Raw genomic sequence first — 25734 nt, forward strand, 5'->3', positions numbered from 1 at the left:
TCCTTCCTTCTTCTATAACTCCATGAACTCTATAAAGAACAGCCTATTGGAATGTGAGTAATATTTCTACATGTGCCTTGATTCTCTTCAATAAATCTATGTATGAGAGGTTTGTGGAGTTTTGTTGAAATCTATCCAGATTGAGAGAGGTCTCAGGACAGAATAGGTAACATTAATTAAATTGCATGCTGTTTCACATTCTTTTTAGTATCTCAATCAGCCTTTTGTGTTAAAGTTTTGGCCTTTGAGTAATATACAGATTTTTTGTATGTTGCTATTTAACTAAAACATAAATATTGTTTATTTGGTTAGCAGCCTTAACTGCAGTTTTTTTTACTTCAAGTGAAAAATGTTGATATACAAATATAATACTGATACATACATATAATATCTAAACCTTCCTACAATTTCCACACAAATTTCAAATACAAAAATGAATTTTGTAATGTGTGAACCAATCCTATGGGGAAATGGCATCATGTGCAACCTTCTACAATGGTACCTCGGGTTACATACACTTCAGGTTACATACGCTTCAGGTTACAGACTCCGCTAACCCAGAAATAGTGCTTCAGGTTAAGAACTTTGCTTCAGGATGAGAACAGAAATTGTGCTCCGGCGGCGCAGCAGGAGGCCCCATTAGCTAAAGTGGTGCTTCAGGTTAAGAACAGTTTCAGGTTAAGTATGGACCTCCGGAACGAATTAAGTACTTAACCCGAGGTACCACTGTAGAAGCATAGAATTGTTGAGTTAGAAGGTACTCTGAGAGTCATCTAGTCCAACCCCCTGCAATTAGGAATGTCAACTAAAGCATCCATGACTTCTGTTCATTAAAATTATTGTGACTATAAAAGTTGCTTCTATGGGAATTTCTTCTAGCATAAATAGATATTTTTAGTGCCCCTTATGGAGTTTCATATGAACTACCTCACCAACTGATGAAGGAGACGTGTTTGGACAGAAGAGGGTAGAGTGAGAAAATAACTTACTACCTTGCTTGACAAATGGGAAATATTATTAGTAAGTAGGATTTATGAAAATTAGGTGACGTGTAATCAAGAGCAACGATCATAGAAGGTAGAGAACCATGTTGCAACAAAAGTTCTGGGTGTAAGATTAAACAAATGAGCAAATGGTAGCATGCTTTGTGGTATTTCTTTATTGAGAAATTGTGAGTAACTACAGCTGTAGTGTTCTCATATCTTGCAACTCTTTTGGTTTAAGAAATCATTGGCATATTTTTAATTATGGTATACAAAAAATACACCCCATTGTTTTCTTAACACATTGAAAATGTGACAAAACGCTCTGTATGCACTAAATAATACTAAAAACCTTATAAGAATGTGTGGCAAACTGGCAATTATTGTGTTTACTATAACAAAAGTTCTTTATCCATTCAAAAAGAAGACACGATGGTAACCTCCTCCTAGCAAGAAACAGCAAAAGCAGTTATAAAAACCCACAGCAATAGTGAGTGAGCCTCATATATAGAATGTTGCATTCCAACAGGCAGATGAGCAAATAATATAGAACACATAACATTAGGCAATATCAAACAATCAAAACATGATACCGTATACATCTGTATTAAAGTACACTTAATTTCTCCCCTTTGCCTTAGTAAGCTAAAGTAATCTTCATTGTATACTTTTTTTAAGAAAAAAAGAAATCACTGTTACACTTAAAATGTTTGCATCTTACAAATAAAGTGAGGGAGGGAAAAGCCACACAACTGGAATGATGTGCTTACAGTGGACATATTGATTAAATGTAACTTTTCATGGCCTCTGGACTGCAACTAACTGTGAAAGAAAAGCAATGTCAGTAAATCTAAATGTGTTAATCAGTTTGAGGAAGAATCACATTTTATTATTGATTGTGCTGATTTTCAATTTTAAGTCATTAGCCTCACAGATACTGCTAAAACATGGCTTTGGAAGTTGGTTTCAAACCAGAGTTTGAACACGATCATTGATTTTACACAACATATTGCTTTGCAGCAGCACATATGCCTTTTCAGTTCAATAAGCAAAGTTCTGTATTTATCTTGGTTGCCCACGCGGTAATCTGCCATCAGGTAAGGTAACATAGGACTGCTTTTGGTTACCATTTCTGTTTGGCAGCTGTGGGGAGAAAGCCAGTCAATTACTATATAACCTACAGATAAGGCAGTCAAGAGAAGCTGTCACACCAATGCTTACACAACATTTTGGATAGTTTGTGGTTGAGTATCAAATCTTGAGTGTACCAGCTGTTATGGTTGGAAATCGCCATAAACCAGCTTTTTCTTGCTCTTACTAATGTCATGGTAACAACTGGCACGTCTGGAGAAAGAGTAACTGAGGAGAAGATCTACTGCTCAACTGGCAACAACAAATTAATGGGAAAATGTGCATTTACTGTTCAGAGAAGGAAACCTACACTACATTTAAGCTGAAATGCTTAGATTTAAGCTTAATTCATTCTCTTCCAATGATAATTATTTTGCATAAATTTAGTTATTCTGAATTACAGTTACGAATGATAATGTTCAGAGGAAGAACTAAAGAAGATACAGAAACTGAAATGCTGCTGTGGGGGAGTCTTCACTTATAAATATGCTGCAAACATTCTACGGGATGATGGCAAAATAACTGTGTTGTGTATATGCTTGACAAGTTATTCTGTGCAGCTCTCGTTCTTTTAGTGGCCCTTTGCAGGTAAGCCTTCTGCTAGATTGTGCTCAGTGTTCTCAAAATACATTCATATAAGATCCACTGATGCTAGGAGACTTACGTGCAGACATGATCGGGAGGATTGGCTCTGAAGTATTCCAAGTTCTCCATAGCTGTTGTATTGGTTGATGGAACAATTAGCGCAATTGTTCAGTCCCCCTCTCCTGATCAGCATGTTCAACAAATAAATTGTGGACTCTTGTTAAAATTGCAGATTAGCTTTTCATATGGTGTTGCTCACATTGATTGTTTGGGCAATGCAACTGATGCCTTAACTTAAACTAAACTGAAGCTTGCGAATTCAAGTTAATGCCCATAAATAAAACAAACAGGTTATCAGCCGACTGTGCTGAAAAAACAGGAAAAAATGACCTAATGTTACACTGTGTAAGCCTTAAAAACAGTCTTTTACTGGGTAATTTTCCGTATCTCTACCCCATCTTGATTTCATTCTTCTTCCTCCTCCTCTTCTTCTTCCCCTTCTTTCCCCATTGTTTCCACAATGAGTTCTGCAGTACAAGTTATTTCTCCAAGACTGTTAACTGCCTTGCAGGTGTATTTGGCATCATCGTCCCCACAGACTTCAGAAATAGTCAAAGAGCAATTGCCATCCTCATCATAGTCTATCTGGAAGTGCCTGGACTCCTTGATAGATTGGTCATCTTTGTACCAAATCACCTCTGGATCAGGGTAACCTGTAAGAACAGCAGGTGCAACAAGTCAAGCAACTTAAAACTATTTTTGCATGCTTATCCTTAAAAGACTGGTTCACATTAAGGGGCTGATACACTAATATTGGGAAGGGATATGTGTGCACATGTGCATCTGTTAACCTAATTTTGGTTGACACTAGGAACTGCTGCTTCTACTCATGTTGCTCACCAACCCCCCAACCCCCCCTTGTCAACGGCCCATCCTGCCTCAGCTGTTCACCTACCTGGCTGTCTGTTTACTCTCTGCGCTTTCTCAGCCAGGCTACCTGTTCAGACCGTAGGCTTCCCTTGCGCTGTTTTGTACCCATGTGAGCAAGCAAGAGGGTAGGCAGGTTATGGCAGTGACAGCAACAATTATGGCAGGGGTAACTTGGAAATGCCTGCCTGGGCTACCTGCTTGCCCATTCGCTCCAACCTGCTGTTGGCATCCTGCAGCTTGCGCCTACTGGCAGTCACTCAAACTGCAGCACAACACACACACATATATATTACAATAAGACGTGCCAAAGTGGCAGCTAGTTCTCTTTGCCTAGTCCATGTCTATGTTTATGTTGCAAATCACTTGGAGATAACAGTGAATTTGCAACATACACGTCTAGCTGAATGTGTAAAGATTGAGTGTAAAGATTGAGTCTCACTTCACATGACAGTCTCGTAAAACTTAATCAGCATGGAGCAACATAGGATTATGTATTATGCCTCTGCACTTTGAAGCCATTTTTAGACACTCAACAACTTGAGCATGATCAATCACAGCACATTCTGTGAAGGAGCTTGCCTTCTTTTCCAGAACAGCTTTTCATTGCTGCTGCTGAGAGTGCTAGAAGGAAGACCACTCCCTTCTGCAAGGATCTGGCCTAGGGGGCAGGGCCCAGACTCACCATGAACAGCTAAAAGAGACTCCTGGGAGGCCAGAAGGATATTGCTAGAACAACTGGCAAAAGTGGTTTAGAACGGTTTTAATTTTGGTTCCACTGTTTTGTTTTTGTTGGGTTGGGGTTGGTTAAATATTTAGTTGGGGTTGGCAGTTATTTTAATTTGGGTATAAATGTAAACAGATTTTTTTAATGTTTATGTTTCTATTGATTTATTGGTTATAGTCTGTATAAGATATTCTGTTTTTTAATGTTTGATGTTTTATTATGTTTTTATATATGCTGTAAGCTGCTCAGAGTGGCTGGGGAAACCCAGCCAGATGAGCAGGATAGAAATAATGATAATGACAATGACGATGACGATGACGATGACGATGATGATGATGATAATGATAATAATAATAATAATTCCAATTGAAACTCTCTCAAATACACAGCCTGTGTCCTTTGTCTCTGGTTAGCTGGGCATAACTGTTTATTAATATGTGATTCCATTTAGTGGAGCATCAAGATGTACCTGAAGAGTAAAATAAAGTGGCTTATGGGTAGATAAAATACTAGTGTGAAAAACACTGATGAAGCAACACAGAGAAAGATGGTATGTTGATAGCAGAAAATAGTCATCCAAATTTATGATGAGTACCTTCAATTTTGCAGTCAAACCTAGCAGCACTGCCTTCCACAACTTCTATATCTTGAATTGTTTTAGAGAAATATGGCTTCACATGGGACCTTTCTTCATCAACTGCTTCCAGGAGAGCACTAGCAGCTTCATCTAAACAAAGTAAACAAAGATCCATTAAACTTATATAGAAGTTTCTCTGGCGAAGGGTCTTTGTTTTAGTGGCCTAATCATCACCATCAAAGTCTTCCTTTACTTTCAGCAACAGTGCAGAAGTTCATGGAAGTCTGCTTTGTGTGCACATCATGATAGTCTTTAATGGTGGAGCTATTTTTCAGTAGCATAAGGACATAATTTCATTTGAGCAGCATTCTCACAGTTCAATCATAAACAAATTTACATGGAAAAAAGTGTGAGCTCCTTGGGACACTTCCCAGTAAATATTACTCCGTGCTTACGCAAACAAAAATATTTTATTAGCATTAATGATGATTCATCATAGCAACTATTCTGTAAACTGTGTAGTGATATCATGATGTCATATGGGGGATATCATAGCTTATGGCCTTTCAAGGGCAGTCACAGAATGGCTCACTACACACTCATCCTTCTCCAACCTGATGATCTTCATATGTTTTGAACTACAACTCTAATCATCCTTGATCATTGGCTATGCTGGCTGTGGCTTAAGGCAATTGCAATTTAAAACATGTACATCACATCACATTGTAAGTTGTTGAAACTATTTCAATAAGTGTTTTCAGAACACTGATATTAATAATAAGACTGCTGTTTAAGATTGTTTATTGTTCTTTATATGCCACATTTCTTTTTTACATAAAGGAAGCATATGAGAGTTATTTTAAAAGGGCTCAATATCCATCTATATGTTCATTTATGAATTGCTTCCAATAAAACTACTTGAAGCAATTTATCAATAAAAACAAAAACAAACAATTTCATATATAAATTCCCAATCCAGATACAGGCAGGGATAAAAAATTCCAATTAAAAAGCTCGTTGAAAAAGGAAGGTCTTCAATAGGCACCGAAAAGACAATAAAGCCAGTGTGTCGGATACGTATATGTGTCCCATCTGTACAGCATCTTGTCATGGCTGTAGCAGTCTACTGATGATCTTCCCAGGTTAAACTGAGATCTTAAATACCAATATAGCATACCTCCAGGAACATGTCCTAGTAATTTTTCATTATTCAGGAGGATCTGCATGGGAATTGTGCTGAACATACAGTACTGTATATGGTAACAAAAGTTGGCTCCACCCCAACTCTCTGCCGAGTGGTAGCAAGATTCCAGGAGGTTCCAGGCACTCACCCAGGGTTTGTGTTCCTTTGAGAATCAAGATGCACCAGAGACTGTTGTAGCTTTAAGAAATATGATTTATTCTCATATTTACACCTGAGTTTAGATGGAGTCCAGATCTTACAGCCTGGTCATCTCCAAGAGGGGCTTGTTTCCCATAGCAGTGCAGCACTTGAGTCCAAGGCACCTGTCCTAATTATTCTGTTCATAAAAACTAAGCCTCCTTTAATCATTTGCCTTCTAATGCTCTTTTGATGCTTTGAAGTACTAATGTTTATTCCCTCCCCTCACCTAACAAAGCAGTTCACCTGGCTTCATCAACACTTGTTTATTGGTTAGGATTAAAGTACGGTAAGTCCTTCATGTACTATTTGCTGTTGCTCATTTCGTTTCACACAGATCTTGATTATTTTCTCAACGTCCCACACACAGTCTTTACACAAACACTAATTTAAAGATTTAAAACTTACATAAACTTCGTTCTTACACACATTCATAATTAGAGTTGTAAAATATTCCGGTTACTAATTACAAGGGCTGTACATACTGTTTACTATGGATTTAAAATATCTGCTCAAATCTTGGAAGTCATATAGGACACATAAGTATGTGTTCAGACCATATCAACATTTTCGTACCTTCAGCTTCTGTCTTTTCTGCATTAACAGGACTTGTTGGTGAGCTTGAAGATGACTTCCTCCCACTCAGGCCAGATATCATTGCCATAGATGATAGTCTTCCTATTGCACGAACCGCATTCCCTGTTTTCTGAAATTTAACCCAGAAATGCTTAGTGAATCCATTCTTGTGATTACTGATCCCCAAATGTTTATAAACTACGTAGTGAAGAAACCACACAATTGTGTCAGGCCATTTGATGAGTATCAGGAGACAAAGATACCTAGCAAAGATTTCCACAGCCAATATTGGGCAGCTTGCAGAGTCAGGAAGCCAGAGCATTACTGAAGCAGCTGGAATATTTAAAGTTTCCATTTAAGGAACGAGAACAGAAGGAGAAATAGAAATGAACAGGTATGGAGTCAATAGAAAAACCTCACAGAAAAACTTTTCACCCACATTTCTGAAAGGCATGAACATCGATCCCCACCTTCCCTGTCGTCTTTGCTGCTATTTCCAATAAAAGCATTGAGCAGTTTTCAGTCTTCTTCAATTGCCCCAAAATGAGGACTCAGAGAGAATTTTCCCATCCCATTATTATCTCAGGAGACGTTTCCCACAAGCTCTGCACAGGATATGCATTTGAGCTCAGTGATTATGTGCTTTGCAGGACATGGGTTAGGAAAAGGGTAACTGAAAATCTACCTCTCCCATCTTCCAACATGTTTCCTGCAAAATATGTATGTTCTTCATAACAAAAGGCCCTTTATTCCCTCATCGTTCCCCACATCACAAACTTTAGAAATGGAAGGTATGGGGGACCTGCAGCCCACTTTTCTCTCCACTATATTACCTGCCATTTTCTTCTAGCCATGTACTTTTTCATTCTATCTTTCGATAGCTTTTTGGCTTCCATGGTTTTGGTGTCCTTTTGCAGCCAAGGATGCTGAAGGCATTGGGAGCAATCTAACCGGTCCCTGTGAGTTTAGAGAAAACAAAGTCAGGGTTGCAATGAACTTGCTATTGTATTAACATACAATTGAGCTCTCTCTATTTTTTCCATGAACAGCGTGGATCATTCAATTATCTCCTATAAGTAGTTGCCTCTGAGTCCAAGCCCCTCCCCGCAGAAAAGGGTGTCTCGCTGGCTGCGGAGAGGAGGACGACAAAGAGGAGTGGCCGCCACCACAATGCGAATGTGTGACATCACTTGCGCATGCCTGCATGTGGTGGATGTAACATCAAACGCACCATGTGCAACGTCGCGTCCGTTTTTGGAGGAGCCCGCATTACGGTGGCAGGCACCCACAATCCTGAGGGCGAGATAGTGCCTCTGCTAGGCATACCTTCATTGATGAAAAAACACCATGCCTTAAATTAGCTTGGGTTGCCTGAGTGCCTGATTTGATTGCTCACTCTTTCCTACCCTAGCCTGATCAGTCCTTGACCCAGGAGTCAAATCCCTTTGATGAAGGAATTATTCTTGCTCAACTGTGTGACTCTATACTTTTAGAACAAACTGGAACTAATTGTTCAAGGACACTGCATACTACCAGGTGTATCAGCCTCTCAACACCCTTCTCTGTTGAGACTGACACATACTGTCAAGAGGATGAAGGCACACTTATCCAGAAGTACCAATTGCAGAAACATTTGGCATAAAAATCACATTTAACCTATGGATACCTGTAGGCTAGGGACGCGGGTAGCGCTGTGGGTTAAACCACAGAGCCTAGGACTTGCTGATCAGAAGGTTGGTGGTTCGAATCCCCATGACGGGGTGAGCTCCCGTTGCTCGGTCCCTGCTCCTGCCAACCTAGCAGTTCGAAAGCACATCAAAGTGCAAGTAGATAAATAGGTACCGCCCTGGCGGGAAGGTAAACGGCGTTTCCGTGCTCTGCTCTGGTTTGCCAGAAGCGGCTTAGTCATGCTGGCCAGATGACGCCGGCTCCCTCGGCCAATAAAGCGAGATGAGCGCCGCAACCCCAGAGTCGGCCACGACTGGACCTAATGGTCAGGGGTCCCTTTACCTTTTTACCTGTAGGCTAGATTGTTCGTGGGGGGAAACTACCAACAGCATATAGCACTCTGCTTGCGAAATTCACACTGGCTGCCAATCTGCCACTGGTGCATATAAGGCCCCATACAGCTCAGAGCCAGGTTACTTGAGAGACCTTATACACATAGCAGATAGCTGCACTCTGCAGGAGAGTTTCTCCTGAAAGTTCCAAAGATCACAGAAGCCCACACTGCAGTCACTCAGAGCAGGGCTTTTAGTGTGGATGCCTGTTCTGTGGAATAGCATACCTGGTGAGATAAGACAGGCGCTCACTATCTGCACTTTCGAGAAACAGCTGAAAATGTTTGTTCCACAGGCTTTCCCAACTGGATAAACTGGCATTTACCATGAGTGTCTACTTTGAATGGTTTTGGTCTTTAAATGTATTTGATAGTCTATTGTGTTTGCAACTGTTTTTAATCACCTTTAGTGTAAATTGCTGTGAGATGGTTGTTTAGAAGGCAATTAATAAATCAATAAAAGAAAGAAAGAAAGAAAGAAAGAAAGAAAGAAAGAAAGATACTCCCATCACACACTGGGATCAGCATTTTCTCGCCGGAGTGGGCACATCCATCTAACAGTGTAAAGAGTAAGTTGCACTAAAACCATCAAGAATAACTTAGGTATCATTCACACATGACCTAATGGTTGCCTTAAAATAGTATGCACATAAACAGTACGCTTATTGAAATAGAAATTCTGATGAACTAGCAACATGAACAGATGTATTCAATTACACAAACATGTTCTTCTTTAGTGACAGAGCAGCAGTGGTCATTATATTGCATATAACACACTCCTTCAGATAAACTTGATTATCTCTGTAAACTTTATATGCTAGTAAATTGGCAACATGGATTATTACTATTTATAGGAGATTATTTAAAGCCACTGTAACTTTATATTTTAAAATGTGGTTTCACAGTAGCCATTCATATATACTTTTGCAGAATTTGGGACTTGAATTTGTTTATATATGAAAATGGCATACAGTACCTCTCCCAAAAGCATATATAGTACATATTTTGCCTATTGGATTACTAGTATATCAACTTTGGCATGGATAAAGAGAAAAGACTAGACAAGCACTCAAGTGTAGCTCTTCCACAAATTTTGTCAACATTGATTCAATGATGGTTCTTCAGCATAGGAACATGCAGATAGCAGAACAGTTATAATATTGAGGCTTCTATGCAATTATCCCCACAAGTTCATGAGAGGCAATCATGTCAACAAAGCAACATGAAAGGAATTGCACATAAGGCATCTTTACTTCATATCTTTCTTTAGAAGGCTGCTGATAAAATCCTTGGCATCATCTGAGATCTCATCAAAAGCTTCGTCATCAAAATCCCAGGTGGCTGAGGTAACATTGGCTAAAGTTTCATTGTCATTGTCTCCCATGAAAGGGGAAAGTCCACTGACCCTGAGGTTTAAAAGAACAAGAGCATTTCAAAATTATCGAAGTTTTGAGTTTAAAACCCTATGAGGAACACACATATTTATTATCTGCAAATCTATACATCCAACAGTTGTATGTACACAAAGGTAAACACAATGCTTCCAAAATCTCCCTGTAGGCAAGCTGCAGGAAAAACATCATAATGTGATGTGTCCCCTGCTAGTCAGTGTTGGGTTTGAAATCTGTCAACTGCTGAACAAAAATAATAATTCTATTTTTCACCCACTAGAGGGAACCAAAAAACTATGATGGTCTCTTTTTTTAGTTGTGGATGTTTTCCCTCAACAGAAAGTACTTACTAAGCATACACAAAAGCAATGTATGTCATTACTAGCGATGAAGGGGGAATTTATTTGCTCCAGACCAACCCAATTTAACATTCCCAAATTTGCTTAAAACTATCAGCTGAATTCTCGGACGCGGGTGGCGCTGTGGGTAAAGCCTCAGCGCCTAGGACTTGCCGATCGCATGGTCGGCAGTTCGAATCCCCGCAGCGGGGTGCGCTCCCGTCGTTCGGTCCCAGCGCCTGCCAACCTAGCAGTTCGAAAGCACCCCCGGGTGCAAGTAGATAAATAGGGACCGCTTACCAGCAGGAAGGTAAACGGCGTTCCGTGTGCTGCGCTGGCTCGCCAGATGCAGCTTGTCACGCTGGCCATGTGACCCGGAAGTGTCTGCGGACAGCGCTGGCTCCCGGCCTCTTGAGTGAGATGAGCGCACAACCCTAGAGTCTGTCAAGACTGGCCCGTACGGGCAGGGGTACCTTTACCTTTACCTATCAGTTGGATTGTGTGCTTCGTCATATTTAGTACTATGGTTTTGGCCCCCAAAGGTTTTCAACAAAAACATGTATTGTACAGTTATGTCAGGATTTTAGGGGGAAATTCATTGAACTGCATTGAGCAATGTGTATTTTACAATAAATGCATACAACTTACATGTGGATTTTTCATGCTTTTTATATATGAAGTCTGCAAAGAATGGAACAGAATGGGCCTATGATTGAGCACCAGCAAAACTGACACAGAATAAAGGTAAAGGTAAAGAAGCCCTGGACGGTTAAGTCCAGTCAAAGGCGACTATGCGGTGTGGTGCTCATCTCACTTTTCAGGCTGAGGGAGCCGGCATTTGTCCACAGACAGTTTCTGGGTCATGTGGCCAGCATGACTAAACTTCTTCAGGCACACGGAGGACCGTGATGAGTGCCAGAGTGAATGGAGTACATTAAGTGCATTAAGGTAGCCAATCCATCACGAGACATTCCTGTGGCAAGCCAATGCATATTCTGAGGATCAAAGCACATTGTCAGGGAACTGCCATCGGAACGAGAGGAGGAGGAGAGGCTCCACGATGATGCTGGAGAGGGGCCAAGTAGGGAGAAAGGCAGGTCTCCTGTTGGGGAAGAAATTCAGCGCGACACCAGGGATGGAGGGGGGCCAATGGGGGAAGCGGAGAGCAGGCTCAGAGACTCTTCACTGGACACCAGCGGAGAGAGCACAGGTCCTCCAATACCCACGCCCACCCTGCGCAGAAGGCTTCCGCGCAGGGAGGCTAAGAGGAGACTGGGCGTCAAACAACTTTTATGTTGGAAAAGGTTGAAGAAACACCCACTGTCGGATTCTGCCAGCGACTGAGCAGCCACGAAGTGAGGGGCTGTCCAGCCAGGAAAGGTTTAACCAGGCCACCTACCCAGGAGTGGCGGCAACTTACGCACGAGCAACCCCATAACCATTAGAGCAATCTGACAGTCCCTGAAGTTGCTTGTGCGCAGCGACAGGCAGGCAGCACCATGAGCCAAACCGGGGGAGCAGGCGCCACGGAGCAGGCAGCTGGAGTGCAAAATCTGGTGGAGAGGAACCGAGATTTGGAACAGCATGTAGCTCTGCTGACAGCGCGGCTAGAAGAAAGGCAGGTGCAGGATGGACAGGTCAGAACCACCCCCGTCGCAAGGAAGGTACCAGGACTGGTACATAAGTTTGGGGGGAAGCCCCAAGACTATAACACGTTCCGGACGGAAATAGAGTACGCTTTGGAACTGCAGCATAATGACTTTGCTGATGATGGGGAGAGGGTCGCATATGTCATTGGGCATCTACAGGATGGCGCCCGGGAATGGGTCAGGCCTCTAATGGTGACGCAAAACACTGCCTTGAAGGACCTTAGGAAATTTTTTGGCGCGACGGATGCAATGTACTCCAGCCAAGTGGAGCAAAATGTGACTCGCTGGGAACTGATGTGGTGCAAGCAGGGGAGCCAATCAGTTAGAGAGTACTGGTCGCGTTTTGCGATGTTGATCCACCGGCTCGGGTGGGATCTAGACTCGGCGCCCATTCAAATGTTGTTTGAGGAGGGGTTGTCCCCAACGGTGAAGGACGAGCTTTCCCACGCGCCCCGCCTGCAGTCGATGGATCAGCTGACCAAGGCTGTGCTTGCGATTGGATTACACCAGGAAGCGCGGGCGGAGGAGAAGCGCGGAGGGAGAGGGGAATGTTGCCATGACTACCGCATCCCTGAAATACCGAGGCAGTCTCCCCAGCCGGCTGAACCAATGGAGATAGATGGAGCGCGCGCGAGAGAGGTTTCAAACTCCGGTGAAGGTCGCAAAAAGGAGGGAAAGGATTGGAAAACCACCAAGAAGTGTTACCTCTGCCAACAGCCAGGACATTTTGCCAGGGTCTGCCCTCAAAGAAAGGCCTGGCAAGGAATGGTGGGAGCCGCTGGTGAGGGGGAGGAGGAGGAAAATGGGCAGGGGCAGGGAAACGCCAACGCTTGGCTGCCGATCAGCGGGCACAGCAGCCAGGCCAGCAACTAATAGAAGTGCCCCAGCCAGACCCCCCCAAGGCAGCAATAGCCATAGAAGTGGTGCTAGAACTCCCGAATGGGCACCCAGTCAAGGTTAAGGCGCTGCTGGATTCAGGCAGCTCCTGCAATTTCTTTAGCAAGGACTTCGCTCTGGCACACCAACTCCACCTGCTGCCCCTGGATTTCCCCTTGCAAGTGACCACCATAGATGGCAGAGAACTTCTGGGAGGGGAAGTGACGCACCAGACCCCGCCAATGAGAATGAGGGTTTCCCGGCACACGGAGACCATTGCCTTTCACGTAGCCACACTGGCAGGACCCCCAATAATACTGGGAATGAGCTGGCTGTCACTGCATGATCCAGTAGTGGCATGGCATCAACGGACAGTCACCTTTGGGTCAGCTTACTGCTTGGAACATTGCATGGTGGGGGGAAACGCCAAGGATGACAGTGGCCAGGGTGGCGGGAATGGCGGTGGAGCCAAAAGGGAAGGTGCCACCCCAATATGCTGACCTGCAGGAGGTCTTCAGCGAGAAGGAGGCGGATAGGCTACCCCCCCATAGGCCCTTTGACTGCCAAATCAACCTACTCCCAGGGGCTCAGCTGCTAGTGGGTAAACTGTATGCCATGTCGGACAGGGAGATGCAGGAGTTGCGGGAATTTATCGACAAGAACTTGAAAAGAGGTTTCATAAGAGAATCAAAGGCGGTGGGGGGCAGTCCGGTGTTCTTTGTGGACAAAAAGGATAAAAATCAGCCCAGGCTCGTTGTGGACTACCGGGGCGTCAACCTGGTGTCAGAACCCGTGACCTTCCCAATGCCCAGGATTGACGACATTTTAACACGGGTGAGGCAGGGGAAATTTTTTACCAAGCTGGACCTCAGGGGGGCATACAATTTGATCAGGATGAGGGAGGGGGACGAATGGAAAACCACCATGTTCACCCCCCTGGGAGCCTTCGAATACTTAGTTATGCCATTCGGATTACAGTCCGGCTCCGCCTGCTTTCAAGCTTTCATGCACCACGTGTTGGGGTCCCTGCTGTACAAAAACTGCGTAGCCTTCTTGGACGACGTCTTAATTTATTCTGACAATGAGAAGCAACATGTCAAGGACGTCAGGGAAGTGCTAAAGAGACTGCAGAGGCACCAGTTGTGGGTCAAGCTGGAAAAATGCCAATTTCACACAAGGGAGGTCGAGTTTCTGGGGTACAAGTTGTCAGACAATGGTCTAGCTATGGACCCCAGCAAGGTGCAGGAGGTACTGGAATGGAAGGCCCCCAAGACCCGGAAGGACGTGCAGAGGTTCCTAGGGTTCAGCAACTTTTACAGGAAGTTCATCAAGAACTTCGCTCATTTGACAGCACCCATCACAGACTGTCTCAGCAGCAAAAAGAAGTTCGTCTGGACGGAAGGGGCCCAGCGATCCTTTGAAAGCCTGAAGAAAGCATTCACGTTGGAAGAGCAACTCCTGCACGTGGATCTGGAGAAGCCCATGAGGCTAGAGACCGACGCGCCAGACAGGGCCATAGGAGCCGTACTTTTGCAGCCCGGAACCCAGCAGGAGTGGAGGCCGTGCGCCTTTTTCTCGAGGAAGCTGAACAAGTCGGAGCAGAACTACACGGTGTATGACCGCGAACTGCTAGCTGTGCTGCGTTTCGCCGGTGGAGACATCTGTCGATAGGGGCGCGGCACAAGATCCAGGTTTGCACGGATCACAAGAACTTGGAGTACTGGAGGACTGCGCGAGTACTCAACCAGAGACAGATTTGATGGGCACAAGAGTTCTCCAAGTTTTCCTTCGAGATCCGGTATGTGCCGGGAGCGGAGAATGTTAGAGCCGATGCTCTCTCCCGGAAGCCGGAGTACATGGAAGGAGAGGGACCGCCGGAAGCCCGACACGTGTTCCCCGAGGACAGATGTGTGGGGGAGTGTTGGTTGGGAAACGGGAACTGGCCGGTCTCACCAGGGACGACGAGTTCGCCCAAACTAAAATCAGGGCACTACGGGAAGGAAGGGAAAACCAGGGAGAATTTGAGGAAAAGGAAGGGGTACTGTACTATAGGGGAGCGCTGTACGTACCGGGGGAGACATTGAGGGGAAGGGTACTCAAACAACTCCACGACAACCCAACAGCAGGGCACTTTGGTCAGCACAAGACCATGCTGCTTGTCACCAGGCAGTTCTGGTGGCCAAGGGTGAGGGAAGATGTACGGGAGTACGTACAGGGGTGCGACCGCTGCCAGAGGGCAAAGGGGGAGAGGGCGGCACCTGCAGGGCTACTGGAACCCTTACCTACACCGGGAAGACCCTGGGAGGTGGTCTCCATAGATTTTATGACTGATTTGCCCAAATCAAGAGGGAAGACAGCAGTCATGGTAGTAGTCGACCTACTGACAAAAATGTGCCATTTTATAGCTTGCTCGCATGCGGTGACGGCAGAGGAAACGGCCAGATTGTTTGTAAATCACATATTCAGGTTGCATGGGGATCCCTCGAGGGTCATCTCAGATCGCGGGAAACAATTTACTTCAAGGTTCTGGAGGAAGCTCATGAGCTTGCTGCAGGTCGAGGTGGGGTTCTCGACGGCGAGACACCCGGAAACCAATGGACAAGCGGAACGAGCGAACAGTATACTCCAGCAATACCTACGCTGCTACGTCAGCGAGAGACAGAACGATTGGGTAGAGAAACTAGCGCTGGCTGAATTTGCATACAACAACGCTGAACACGTGTCCACAGGAATGAGCCCGTTCATGGCCAATTATGGGTGTCACCCCCGGGCCTTCCCGGGGAGAGGGGAGGAAGGGTGGAGCGTACCTGCAGCAGAGCAGTTTGTGGAAGAAATGGAGGCCTTGCACCAGCAACTCCAGATGAATTTGGAGAGGGCCAAAGAAATTTACAAGAGGCAGGCAGACAAGCACCGTCGGGAAGGGGAGACCATACGGGTGGGGGACCGGGTGTGGTTGTCAACCCGAGGGTTACCCTTTAAGGGAGGGTACAAGAAGTTGCAGCCGAGGCGACTGGGACCTTTTGAGGTAACACAGCAGGTGAACCCCGTGGCATATAGGCTCAAGCTGCCGGACAGCATGAAGTTACACCCGGTGTTCCATAGGTCCCTACTCTCTCCGTACAGGGAGGGGCGGGAATTCCCGGGACGGGAGGGGGAAGTCACCACACACCCGCAAGTAGAGGAGAAAGAACACCACAACCAAGCCACGGAAATACTCGATTCCAGGTGGCAGGGGCGCAGAGTAGAGTACTTGATCGCTTGGGAGGGGGAACCCCGGTCTGAAGACACGTGGGTTCCCACGGAGGCAATCAATGACGGGTATCTAGTGGAAGAGTTCCACAGTCGGTTCCCACGCAAACCAAAACCACCAGCGAGATTCTGGGAGGAGCAATTTGGCACCACCGACGACGAGGAGGAGTTCAAGGGTTTTCCTGACTCCGAAGAGGAGGGAGGAGAAGCGTCGGAGAGGGAGGATTCAGACTGGGAGGCCCACCCCGCGAGGAGAGATCAGAGAGGGTGGGAAGCGGGTTTTGAATCCTCTGAGGATAGCGACAGCTCCTTCCGAGGATTTCCCGCATCGTCGGCCGAGGACCGGGACGAAGTTGGATCCAGAGGTGGGGCCGGGGCTGGAGGGGGTTCTGGGGGGGAGATGGATGTCAGGGAACTGCCATCGGAACGAGAGGAGGAGAGGCTCCACGACGATGCTGGAGAGGGGCCAAGTAGGGAGAGAGGCAGGTCTCCTGTTGGGGAAGAAATTCAGCGCGACACCAGGGATGGAGGGGGGCCAATGGGGGAAGCGGAGAGCAGGCTCAGAGACTCTTCACTGGACACCAGCGGAGAGAGCACAGGTCCTCCGCTACCCACGCCCACCCTGTGCAGAAGGCTTCCACGCAGGGAGGCTAGGAGGAGACTGGGCATCAAACAACTTTTATGTTGGAAAAGGTTGAAGAAACGCCCACTGTCGGATTCTGCCAGCGACTGAGCAGCCACAAAGTGAGGGGCTGTCCAGCCAGGAAAGGTTTAACCAGGCCACCTACCCAGGAGTGGCGGCAACTTACACACGAGCAACCCCATAACCATTAGACACATCAATGCTGATTCTCTCTTGTGATGATACAAACCTGACTGTCAACATTTAAGGTGGTTTCAAATGCAGTGGTGTGTTATGTGGGTCTCGGGAAATATGAAATCCAAAACTGGTTTAAAAATACTTCCAGGAAAAGCAAGTATTTATTTCTCTGATTTGGAAGTGGAAGAACAGTGCATGAGGGGAGATTGCTGGAACTTTTAATGAAGTTTATCCCTAAAACATGTCCATCTTTATCACAGATCTTCATGCCCCAGTGCTCTGATCTCAGCTTTAAATAATAGCCAACTAAAGCAATAATGGAACAAAATTTTGACAAATTATGGAAACAATTTCCTTTCTGCAGTACTGAAGTCAGAGTGACAAAGATGAGCTGTGTCTGCTTCGGAGAAATTATTTGGGGTTGAAGCTATACAGTTACTATTACAACTAACACTGAGATGTTTACTGGAAAGATTTTTTTCCAGCTACTTAGATCAGGCATCTTCTTGGCAACGTAACCTTAGGCATAGTTAAGTTTCTAGCAGCATCCAGGGCCAGAACAAAGCTGTTCTTTGAAAAGAAAGTATTTCCTTTCAAAAATACTATGGCAAATCTGAATAAGCTACTCTAGCATTAGGATTGCAGCAACCCCAAAAAGATGTTTTTCACTGCAGCTGGCTGTTAACCAGAAGGTGGGAGGCTCAAACCCACCCAGGGACAGCTGTGGACAGGATTCCTGCCTTGCAGGGGGTTGGATTAGATGACTCTTGGGGTCCCTTCCAATTCTACAATTCCAGGATTCACTGCCCTAACATTGGCTCTGTAGGTAAGCAGGAAACCAAGAGTGTGCATGGCAAGCCCAGGACATTTTGCTGCCTGACACAATGGTCTCTTGATGTTTGTTTTTAATTTATGTTTGCTTTTAACTGGTTTTTAACCTTTTATGACTTTCTTCTTTGGTTTGATGTTTTTATATTGTTGTAAAAACTACTGTGATATATTTTTACAAGGCAGTGGTAAGATGAATCAAGAAAAGTACTTGTCTAAATGAGACTGGACAAAGTAATTTGGCTATTGGATTGCTAGGGATTTTTATTACTTTATTCTTTTAATATTACTATACAATATTTTTACAAAAATCTCACAGTGGTCAATTGCAGCTACTGGTAGCTGAATTCCAGGAAGCAACTGTGGAATTTGTTAATGAATATATCTGTGGAATAAGTTGAAAAACCATTAGCATAACTAAGAGAATATATAACATTCCCATAACATAGCTAGAGTATTAACACACCAATAAGTGACTCTGAAGAAAGAGCAAGGGTGGGTTGGGGAAAATACTCTAGAATCAAATAACCCTACTGGAAATGTCTGGCTCTGTTGCAGCATATAGGCATGGGAATGCAGGTAACAAACATAGGAGATAAGTATCAGTGAGATTGAGAAATGGTCAAGATTTGGCCCAGCAGCAAGTACTCACAAGATGTAGCAGATGACTCCTATGCTCCACATGTCTGTAGCATACCCAATAGGCTCATAGTTTATCACTTCTGGAGCCACAAACTCTGGTGTCCCAAAGAGGACTTTAAGAGAACCTGCACTTTCTGTGAAATAGGGAAAAACTGTTACACATATATATATATATATATATATATATAGAGAGAGAGAGAGAGAGAGAGAGAGAGAGCATGGAAAAACTATACCTCCTACCTTTCAAAACGAGAAATACCGGTACTTCCAGACTTGAACATGCCCTATATCAGTCCAAGCAGCTGTTTGTGATCAGAGCAGCGTTTACCCTCCTTCCAATAATGTTTGGAGGGAAATTAGGTGGAGAGACTGCAACTTGTCCAAGGCAACCCAGTGAGCTAGAAGGCCAAGTTGGGATATGAACTTGATTGCCCATGTCCAAACTCAATACACTGGGCTCTAACACCATTTTGCTCATCAATACTTTTAGGTGGGGAATGGGATAAAACTGTTTTTCTAAAGAGGCAGTGGGGTTAAAACCCACGATTCCTACTATACAAATAATTTCCAATCCACTGAGGTGGGAAGTGAATGGACATAGCTGCTAATACAGGACCATGTGGTAGTGGAGCATGTAGGGCCTCATGTGTTTTTCTTGAGTAAAGTCAGAACAAGATGGTCTCAAATGCGGCCGTCAAATCAAAAAGTATTCCAGTTTCTAATAATACTAAGAAGAACATTACTGGATTAGGCCAAATATTCATCTGGACCATCATCTTGCTTCTCAAAATAACTAATCTGTGAACTGCCCTGAGACGTGCAGGTATAGGACAGTATACAAATTTAACAAATAATAAAAAATAATAATAACCAGGAGAATTCCTCAAGCAGGAGGTATTCTGCTTCAGAATTCTGTGGACAGTGAAACAAAAACCGACACTTATTTATGCTTAACTGTTTTATTATGAGGGCCAGTGTCCCACATTTTCTGCCCAGGACTTGATTGGCGATGTAAATTGGCTGGTGACCAAGACAGAGCCATGTATTTTATTACCATCTGCATATGGCAGAATTGGTAAAGGGCCCTGGCCCTTTCAGTGCATGGTGCAGAACAAATCAATTTCTGAAAATGCTTTTTTTTAAAGAAATGCTTGAAGAAGACACCCCACATGAGGCGAAAACATCACAATCCCCACATACAAGTTCTAAACATACCAAAAAAGGTCAGGAAAAATATCCTGCTATATCTTTGGCATGTCTTGGCAAAACTAATTCTCTGTAGAAATTGACCACAAAAGGATCACTGATCTTAACTCATTTAAATGACATCAAAGCATAGAAGCTTAGCTGCACTGGTTTCCCCCCTCCTTTTTTTAATTGGTGAAAATACAACGAAAAGGCACATAAAGCTTTAAAATCAGAGAGCAAAGGCTCACAGGCTTCTCTCAGTTATTGTCCTATAGGGTGTAAGAGGAGGGTAGGGTGGGAAATGTATAAAAGGGGTTCCAATTTCCATATTTAATGAACCATTCTTAGCAAAACAATAGCAAATAGCTCACAGTGTAGACTAAGGCTTTCACGTGGGCTCTTCCAACTTTTTGGAATCTCTGGGATATGATCACTGTGTGCCTGAGGAAAGGAAGTGTACATACGAAGTGCCCATCACTACAGACTTTGCTCCAAGGTTGACTCAAACCATACGGAATATGGGAAGATAACAAGTTCTGAATTAAATACAATGCTTGGGACTTATGACATCTACACAATCAAATACCTATCAAATAGGTCATAGTTTAGTAAAACAGTTCCAAGAGTTTTTACCTAGCCTTCGTGCAAGCCCAAAGTCAATCAGCTTGATTCTTGTACCAGTCTTGTTGACACACATAATATTTTCGGGCTTCAAATCCAAATGAACAATGCCTTGCTTATGAATATACTGTACTCCTTCTGAGATCTGTTTCATGTATTTAATGCACTCTCTCTCTGTTAGCTCAAAGTCCTCATCAATGATTCTCTCAAAAAGCTCGCCTCCAGAAACACTAAAATATAATTCAAAAGAGAAAGATTTTTAAATTAACATTATTGTTTGGTAAAATTCCATATGAAGACAGTTTGCACGTGGGTTATTCTGGAGGATGAAAATACAGTTGGTGGGGTATGAACCAGTAGAGTGGTTTAATGCAGAACCATTAATATGTCCCCCAACATTCACCCAGTCTTCCCCCCTACTCTCAAACATCACATTATTGGGTCCTTATTCTGGGAGCCCAGTAAGATGCAATCCCTCTGTGCACTAGAGCAAATAAAAAAAGGTGGCACAGGTACTTCACTGTGACTTCCACAGGGCCCTGAAATTTGCCCTGCTCAGCTGATTTCAGGAAACAGCAATGATCTCTCACCTCTTTCCTATTTCTCCCCCACAGCTCCTCAAGGACCTCCCCCATTGTTAATCTTTCTCCAGTTTCCTGAGCCATTATTCAGTTATTCCTTATCAAGACATTTAACAAAACTTCCAACTCTTTCAAGCAAAACATATCAAGCTGGGATAGCTCAGTCAGTAGAGAATGAGACTCTTAATCTCAGAGTTGTGGGTTCAAGTTCCATGCATTGCATGGGGTTGGAGTAGATGGTCCTTGTAGTCTATTCCAATTCTACACTTCTATTATTCTATGAAATCATTTTATATAAACATACACAAGTTCTGTTTCCTTGAGACAGAAATTGGATTCTGACTAGAACTGGGTTTGCTGAACAAAAAATGCTCTCTGTACATGACCATCCACATCAGATGGCATTTGAAACCGGATATAATTTAAAATAAATTCTAAACTCATCTTAATAGATTAATTGAACAGTAAGTTAAGTAAATGAGCATGGACTTGTATATGGGAAAACACAGTATTTCTAATTTAGGAATTATATTGCCTTTGCTATTAGATGGTGCACATAAATGTCACAACAGGCACCTTAAGTGTGGGATTGCCTCTTAAAATGATGCTTACCACCTCCAGTTTTTATAAGCGCATATTAAAAACAGATACTTTTAGAAAAGTAATAGGATGCCTGATTAATCACTACACCTCTTCAGTTGATTAATTTTTTCTAAATGGATTAATACAATCAATTAGTTATACCCCTACTTTAGATTTCCTACTGTAGCAGAAGAAAAGGCTCCATCAGCCTGAAAGTGAGATGAGTGCCACAACCCCATAGTTGCCTTTGACTGGACTCAGCTGTCCAGGGGTCCTTTACCTTTACCTTTTACATATGGAGATTCAAAGGTATAGGAATATTCTACGGCTTTGAAACTGCAGTGCGTGAGAAGCTAATGCAGCTAAACTGCTTATTATTCTTTATAATCATGTACTTTATTCTAATTTCTTTTTGAAGGGGAAAGATTCAGGAGGCAAAATAAATTAATGTTGTTGAAAGCTCTACACAGTCCAGCAAACTTCATACATTCTCCCTATTTTCCATTAGCACTGCCAGTTCCCAGTTCCATGCTAAGTAGGATTGTTTCTTTTATTTTCTTACCCTATACTGTATAATTTATTTTACCCACTATCACCAACTTGGTCAAGGTTTAAATCTAAAAATAAACAACTATCTTCTGTTCAAGCAATGAAATTGCATAATAAGGATTCCAACTCTGATTCATGTCTTTTTGGCCTGTATTTTTATGCACCCTGTACATATGGCAACAAAGGGAAGGGAATTATGTGACCCTTTTCCTTAAAATTATTTTAACAGTTTGCTCCATTGATTTTTTAAAAATGTATTTTTTATTAAAGATTTCTTGGTTTACAAAAGTATGTACAATGTCCTCCCCGTGTTAACAGGGTAAAAGAAACAACAGCAGTGGATCCTTCTGGTCCAACACTTTGGTTTGTTTGTTTTTTTAAATAAATGTTTATTGAAATTTTCAAAAAATAAAGAAAAAACAAAAAAACAATTAAAAACACATAAAATTTACATTTCTTACTATCAATAACCAATTTCCTTGACTTCCCCGCACCTCCCCTTCTTGTATTCCAGTTCCAATTTTTAGCTCAGCAAGTTCTTGTCCCCAGACTTTACCTTATTTTCTTTAATTCATTTTAATTAACCAATTTTAACTTAGAAACCTCAATCTTTATGCATCAGTACTTATTCTTAAAAATCTTTTTCTAAGGTCGACCCCAATTCCCTTCCACGAATTCCCCATTTTTATGTTAGTGGCAAAACAAAATTAAATGAAACAGAATATAATTGTACACCCTTTGGATTCCCAAAACCCCACCACCCCTTTCCCGGTTTCGAACCCCAACAAAAGTCCATCAGTCTATCTGCTGTCAGCCTGGCGACCTCACGTCCGAGACTCTTAATTCTCTCTCAATTCCTCTCTGCCGGTTTTTTTGATAGTCCTTTATATTGAACACCAAATCTTGAAGAAGCTCTGTCCGAATAAGGTCCATGTTTCTTCCAGCCAGGCCTCCATATTTAAAAATGGAGCCAAAATCTTGTTTCTTGCTTCTCTTAAGTCCAAATGTCCCAAAAGCTCCAGTTTCCACTTTAGCCAGGTTTGTATTCCATAGGTCTTCAGATCTCCACATATGGAGATCCCTCCATTTTTCAGTTCCCAATTCAAACCAGATTTTCATCATCGAGTTCTTATTTTCCTTTGTAACCATCATGTCAGGCCTCTGGCTCTCCTTTGTCATCTGTGGCATTATAGCTCCTCCTTCCTTTTCCTTCAAATCATCATGTTTCTCTTTCATCACATTCTCAAATTTCTCAGATTTCTTTTCTTGTTCAGCTGCAGAGATTTTTAGTTCAACTGCAAAACTTTTTTGTTCAGCTGCAAAGACTTGAGTCAAGTCCCTCCCAGGCTCAGTAACTTTATTTACTGTTCCATTCAATATTGTAACATTTGTAGCCAAAACATCACTTTATTCTTGTAACTTTCCCAAGAGAAAAAAAGTCCTCTCCAGTTCAGCCAGTGTTTTTCCACTTACAGCCATTTTTGTAATGTCCTGAACCCCCTCTAGAGGGATTCTGGTTTCTTAATATCTTCCAGTTCCAACCCAAAAGTCAAGTTAGCCTTTTCTTCTTTATTTTTAACAATTTGTTGCCAAATTGTAACAAATATAACCAGCAAAGACAACAGAAACAAAGTTCTCCTTTTCCTCCAACTTTGACAGCTAGTTTGACAGCTGTCAAAGTCTTCTATGTCTCTTCTGCAGGCTCTCTCACCGATCGCTCCCGGGTCCTGGGGGAGGGGTGACAATTCCACTCTCAATATTAGCTCTTATCCTCCAGCACGATCACTTATATCCACAAGAGAAAGATGTTCTCTCAACCTTAGTTATAAAATCCTTGCTTTAAGATGTTTACAAGGCGGGTAGGCGGACTTCCTCTTTGCACCTTACCCGGTCGTACCTAATTCCCCCCCCCAAAATTTCTCTTTTTAAGTCCAATTTCTGTATTACTCACGGGTTGTTACTTTTAGTCCAAATGTTCTGAGGAAGAAGTCAGCGCTCTCCGTCCATGGCATGCGGCTTCACTCAGTAGGGGAAGCGGTCGACTCACAGCACCGCACCGCTCTCCGTCCCCCGTTCCGGAGCCTTTAAAAAGGCTCCTTCGCGGGTCGGGGGGGCGCAAATGGTGCCCGCCGAGTCACCAGGTCCACAGGGTTTAGCGCCTGTGGTTTCTGAGGGTCCCCGCGTCGCCGCCGCGGCAGGACCCGACCCCTACTAAGCCGATTCCCTCCGGAGCTCGGAGGGAATCCGCCATTAGGCGATGGCGCTAACCCGGAAGTTCTGGTCCAACACTTTGGAAAATTAACAAGCTGAGTCTCCTCTTCCCAAATACTACTGTCACACGAAAAAAAGGTGATCTAATGAGAAACATGTGGATATCAAGTTATGCAGCTTAAAAAGGCTGTGACATAAAGACTCTGATCCAAAGAGGCCCATAATGTAGAGGATTAGCAGAAAATGGAAAATGCTGGGGTATCATTTAGCAGCAGTAATTCTGCACCGCAGAGGATGTTGGACTTCTGCTCCCATCAGCCCCAGCCAATGGTAAGGGATAATGGGAGTTGTCCTCTAGCAACATCCCTAATCTACTGGCATCTTGCGAGCCAGATCTGTCCTGTGGACATGCAACATTTCAAATTATCATCTTTGATTATCCTTGTTATTTCTGCTGCTCCCGGCTGTGATAAATGGATCCATGCTAGCTGGAGGCAGTAAGGAGAGTATAGGAAGTAGTTGAAAAAGAAGCCTGAAAAACATTGCCAAGGCAAAAACCTCCTTAACTTTCAGATTTGGCAGAGAAAGGATTTGTAGACTGCTTACAGAAAGGAGATTGCAAGGATAAGGAGAGCTTCCAGTATAATACCATCTCCCTCTAGTGTGAATTCTTCCTTGGTTGTTGAGGGTGCATGTGTGGTTCCAGAGGGAATTACCGTATTTTTCGCTCTATAAGACGCACCAGACCACAAGACGCACCTAGTTTTTGGAGGAGGAAAACAAGAAAAAAAATATTCTGAATCTCAGAAGCCAGAACAGCAAGAGGGATCACTGTGCAGTGAAAGCAGCAATTCCTCTTGCTGTTCTGGCTTCTGTGATAGCTGCGCAGCCTGCATTCGCTCCATAAGACACACACACATTTCCCCTTACTTTTTAGAAGGGAAAAAGTGAGTCTTATAGAGCAAAAAATACGGTAACTCATGCCATCTTCTTACCATATTGATCACCACTGATATGCAGCCATACTTCAGCAAAATCCAAGATATAAGTATTCCTAGTGGTGGTTCTTAGCAAATTCAAGTTTATCTGATTTTTAAAGGGTGTATCAGTGAAGAACGCAATATCTGACTACAGTGGTACCTCGGGTTAAGAACTTAATTCTTTCCAGAGGTCCATTCTTAATCTGAAACTGTTCTTAACCTGAGGTACCACTTTAGCTAATGGGGCCTCCCACTGCCGTTGCCCTGCAGCCACGTGATTTCT

The 25734-nt window shown here is 43.5% G+C and overlaps 1 protein-coding gene across 8 annotated transcripts in view; it reads right to left on the reverse strand.

Annotated features, from left to right (window-relative positions):
• Positions 1 to 2680: 2680 nt before the first annotated feature.
• The window catches only part of MYLK (myosin light chain kinase), a 180148-nt gene continuing 157094 nt past the window's right edge, over positions 2681 to 25734 (reverse strand). For all 8 annotated transcript variants that reach the window (XM_053404081.1, XM_053404091.1, XM_053404099.1 and 5 more), the window contains 7 exons: positions 20561 to 20778; positions 18750 to 18873; positions 10200 to 10352; positions 7721 to 7844; positions 6888 to 7017; positions 4949 to 5080; positions 2681 to 3412 (listed from right to left, as the gene is read on the reverse strand). In XM_053404081.1, the coding sequence (XP_053260056.1) occupies positions 3165 to 3412; positions 4949 to 5080; positions 6888 to 7017; positions 7721 to 7844; positions 10200 to 10352; positions 18750 to 18873; positions 20561 to 20778 (1129 nt within the window). In that variant the 3' untranslated portion in view covers positions 2681 to 3164. The remainder of the gene's footprint in view (positions 3413 to 4948; positions 5081 to 6887; positions 7018 to 7720; positions 7845 to 10199; positions 10353 to 18749; positions 18874 to 20560; positions 20779 to 25734) is intronic.

The sequence above is a fragment of the Podarcis raffonei genome, chromosome 1, assembly GCF_027172205.1.
Source record: "Podarcis raffonei isolate rPodRaf1 chromosome 1, rPodRaf1.pri, whole genome shotgun sequence".
In the NCBI taxonomy this organism is placed as follows: Eukaryota; Metazoa; Chordata; class Lepidosauria; order Squamata; family Lacertidae; genus Podarcis; species Podarcis raffonei.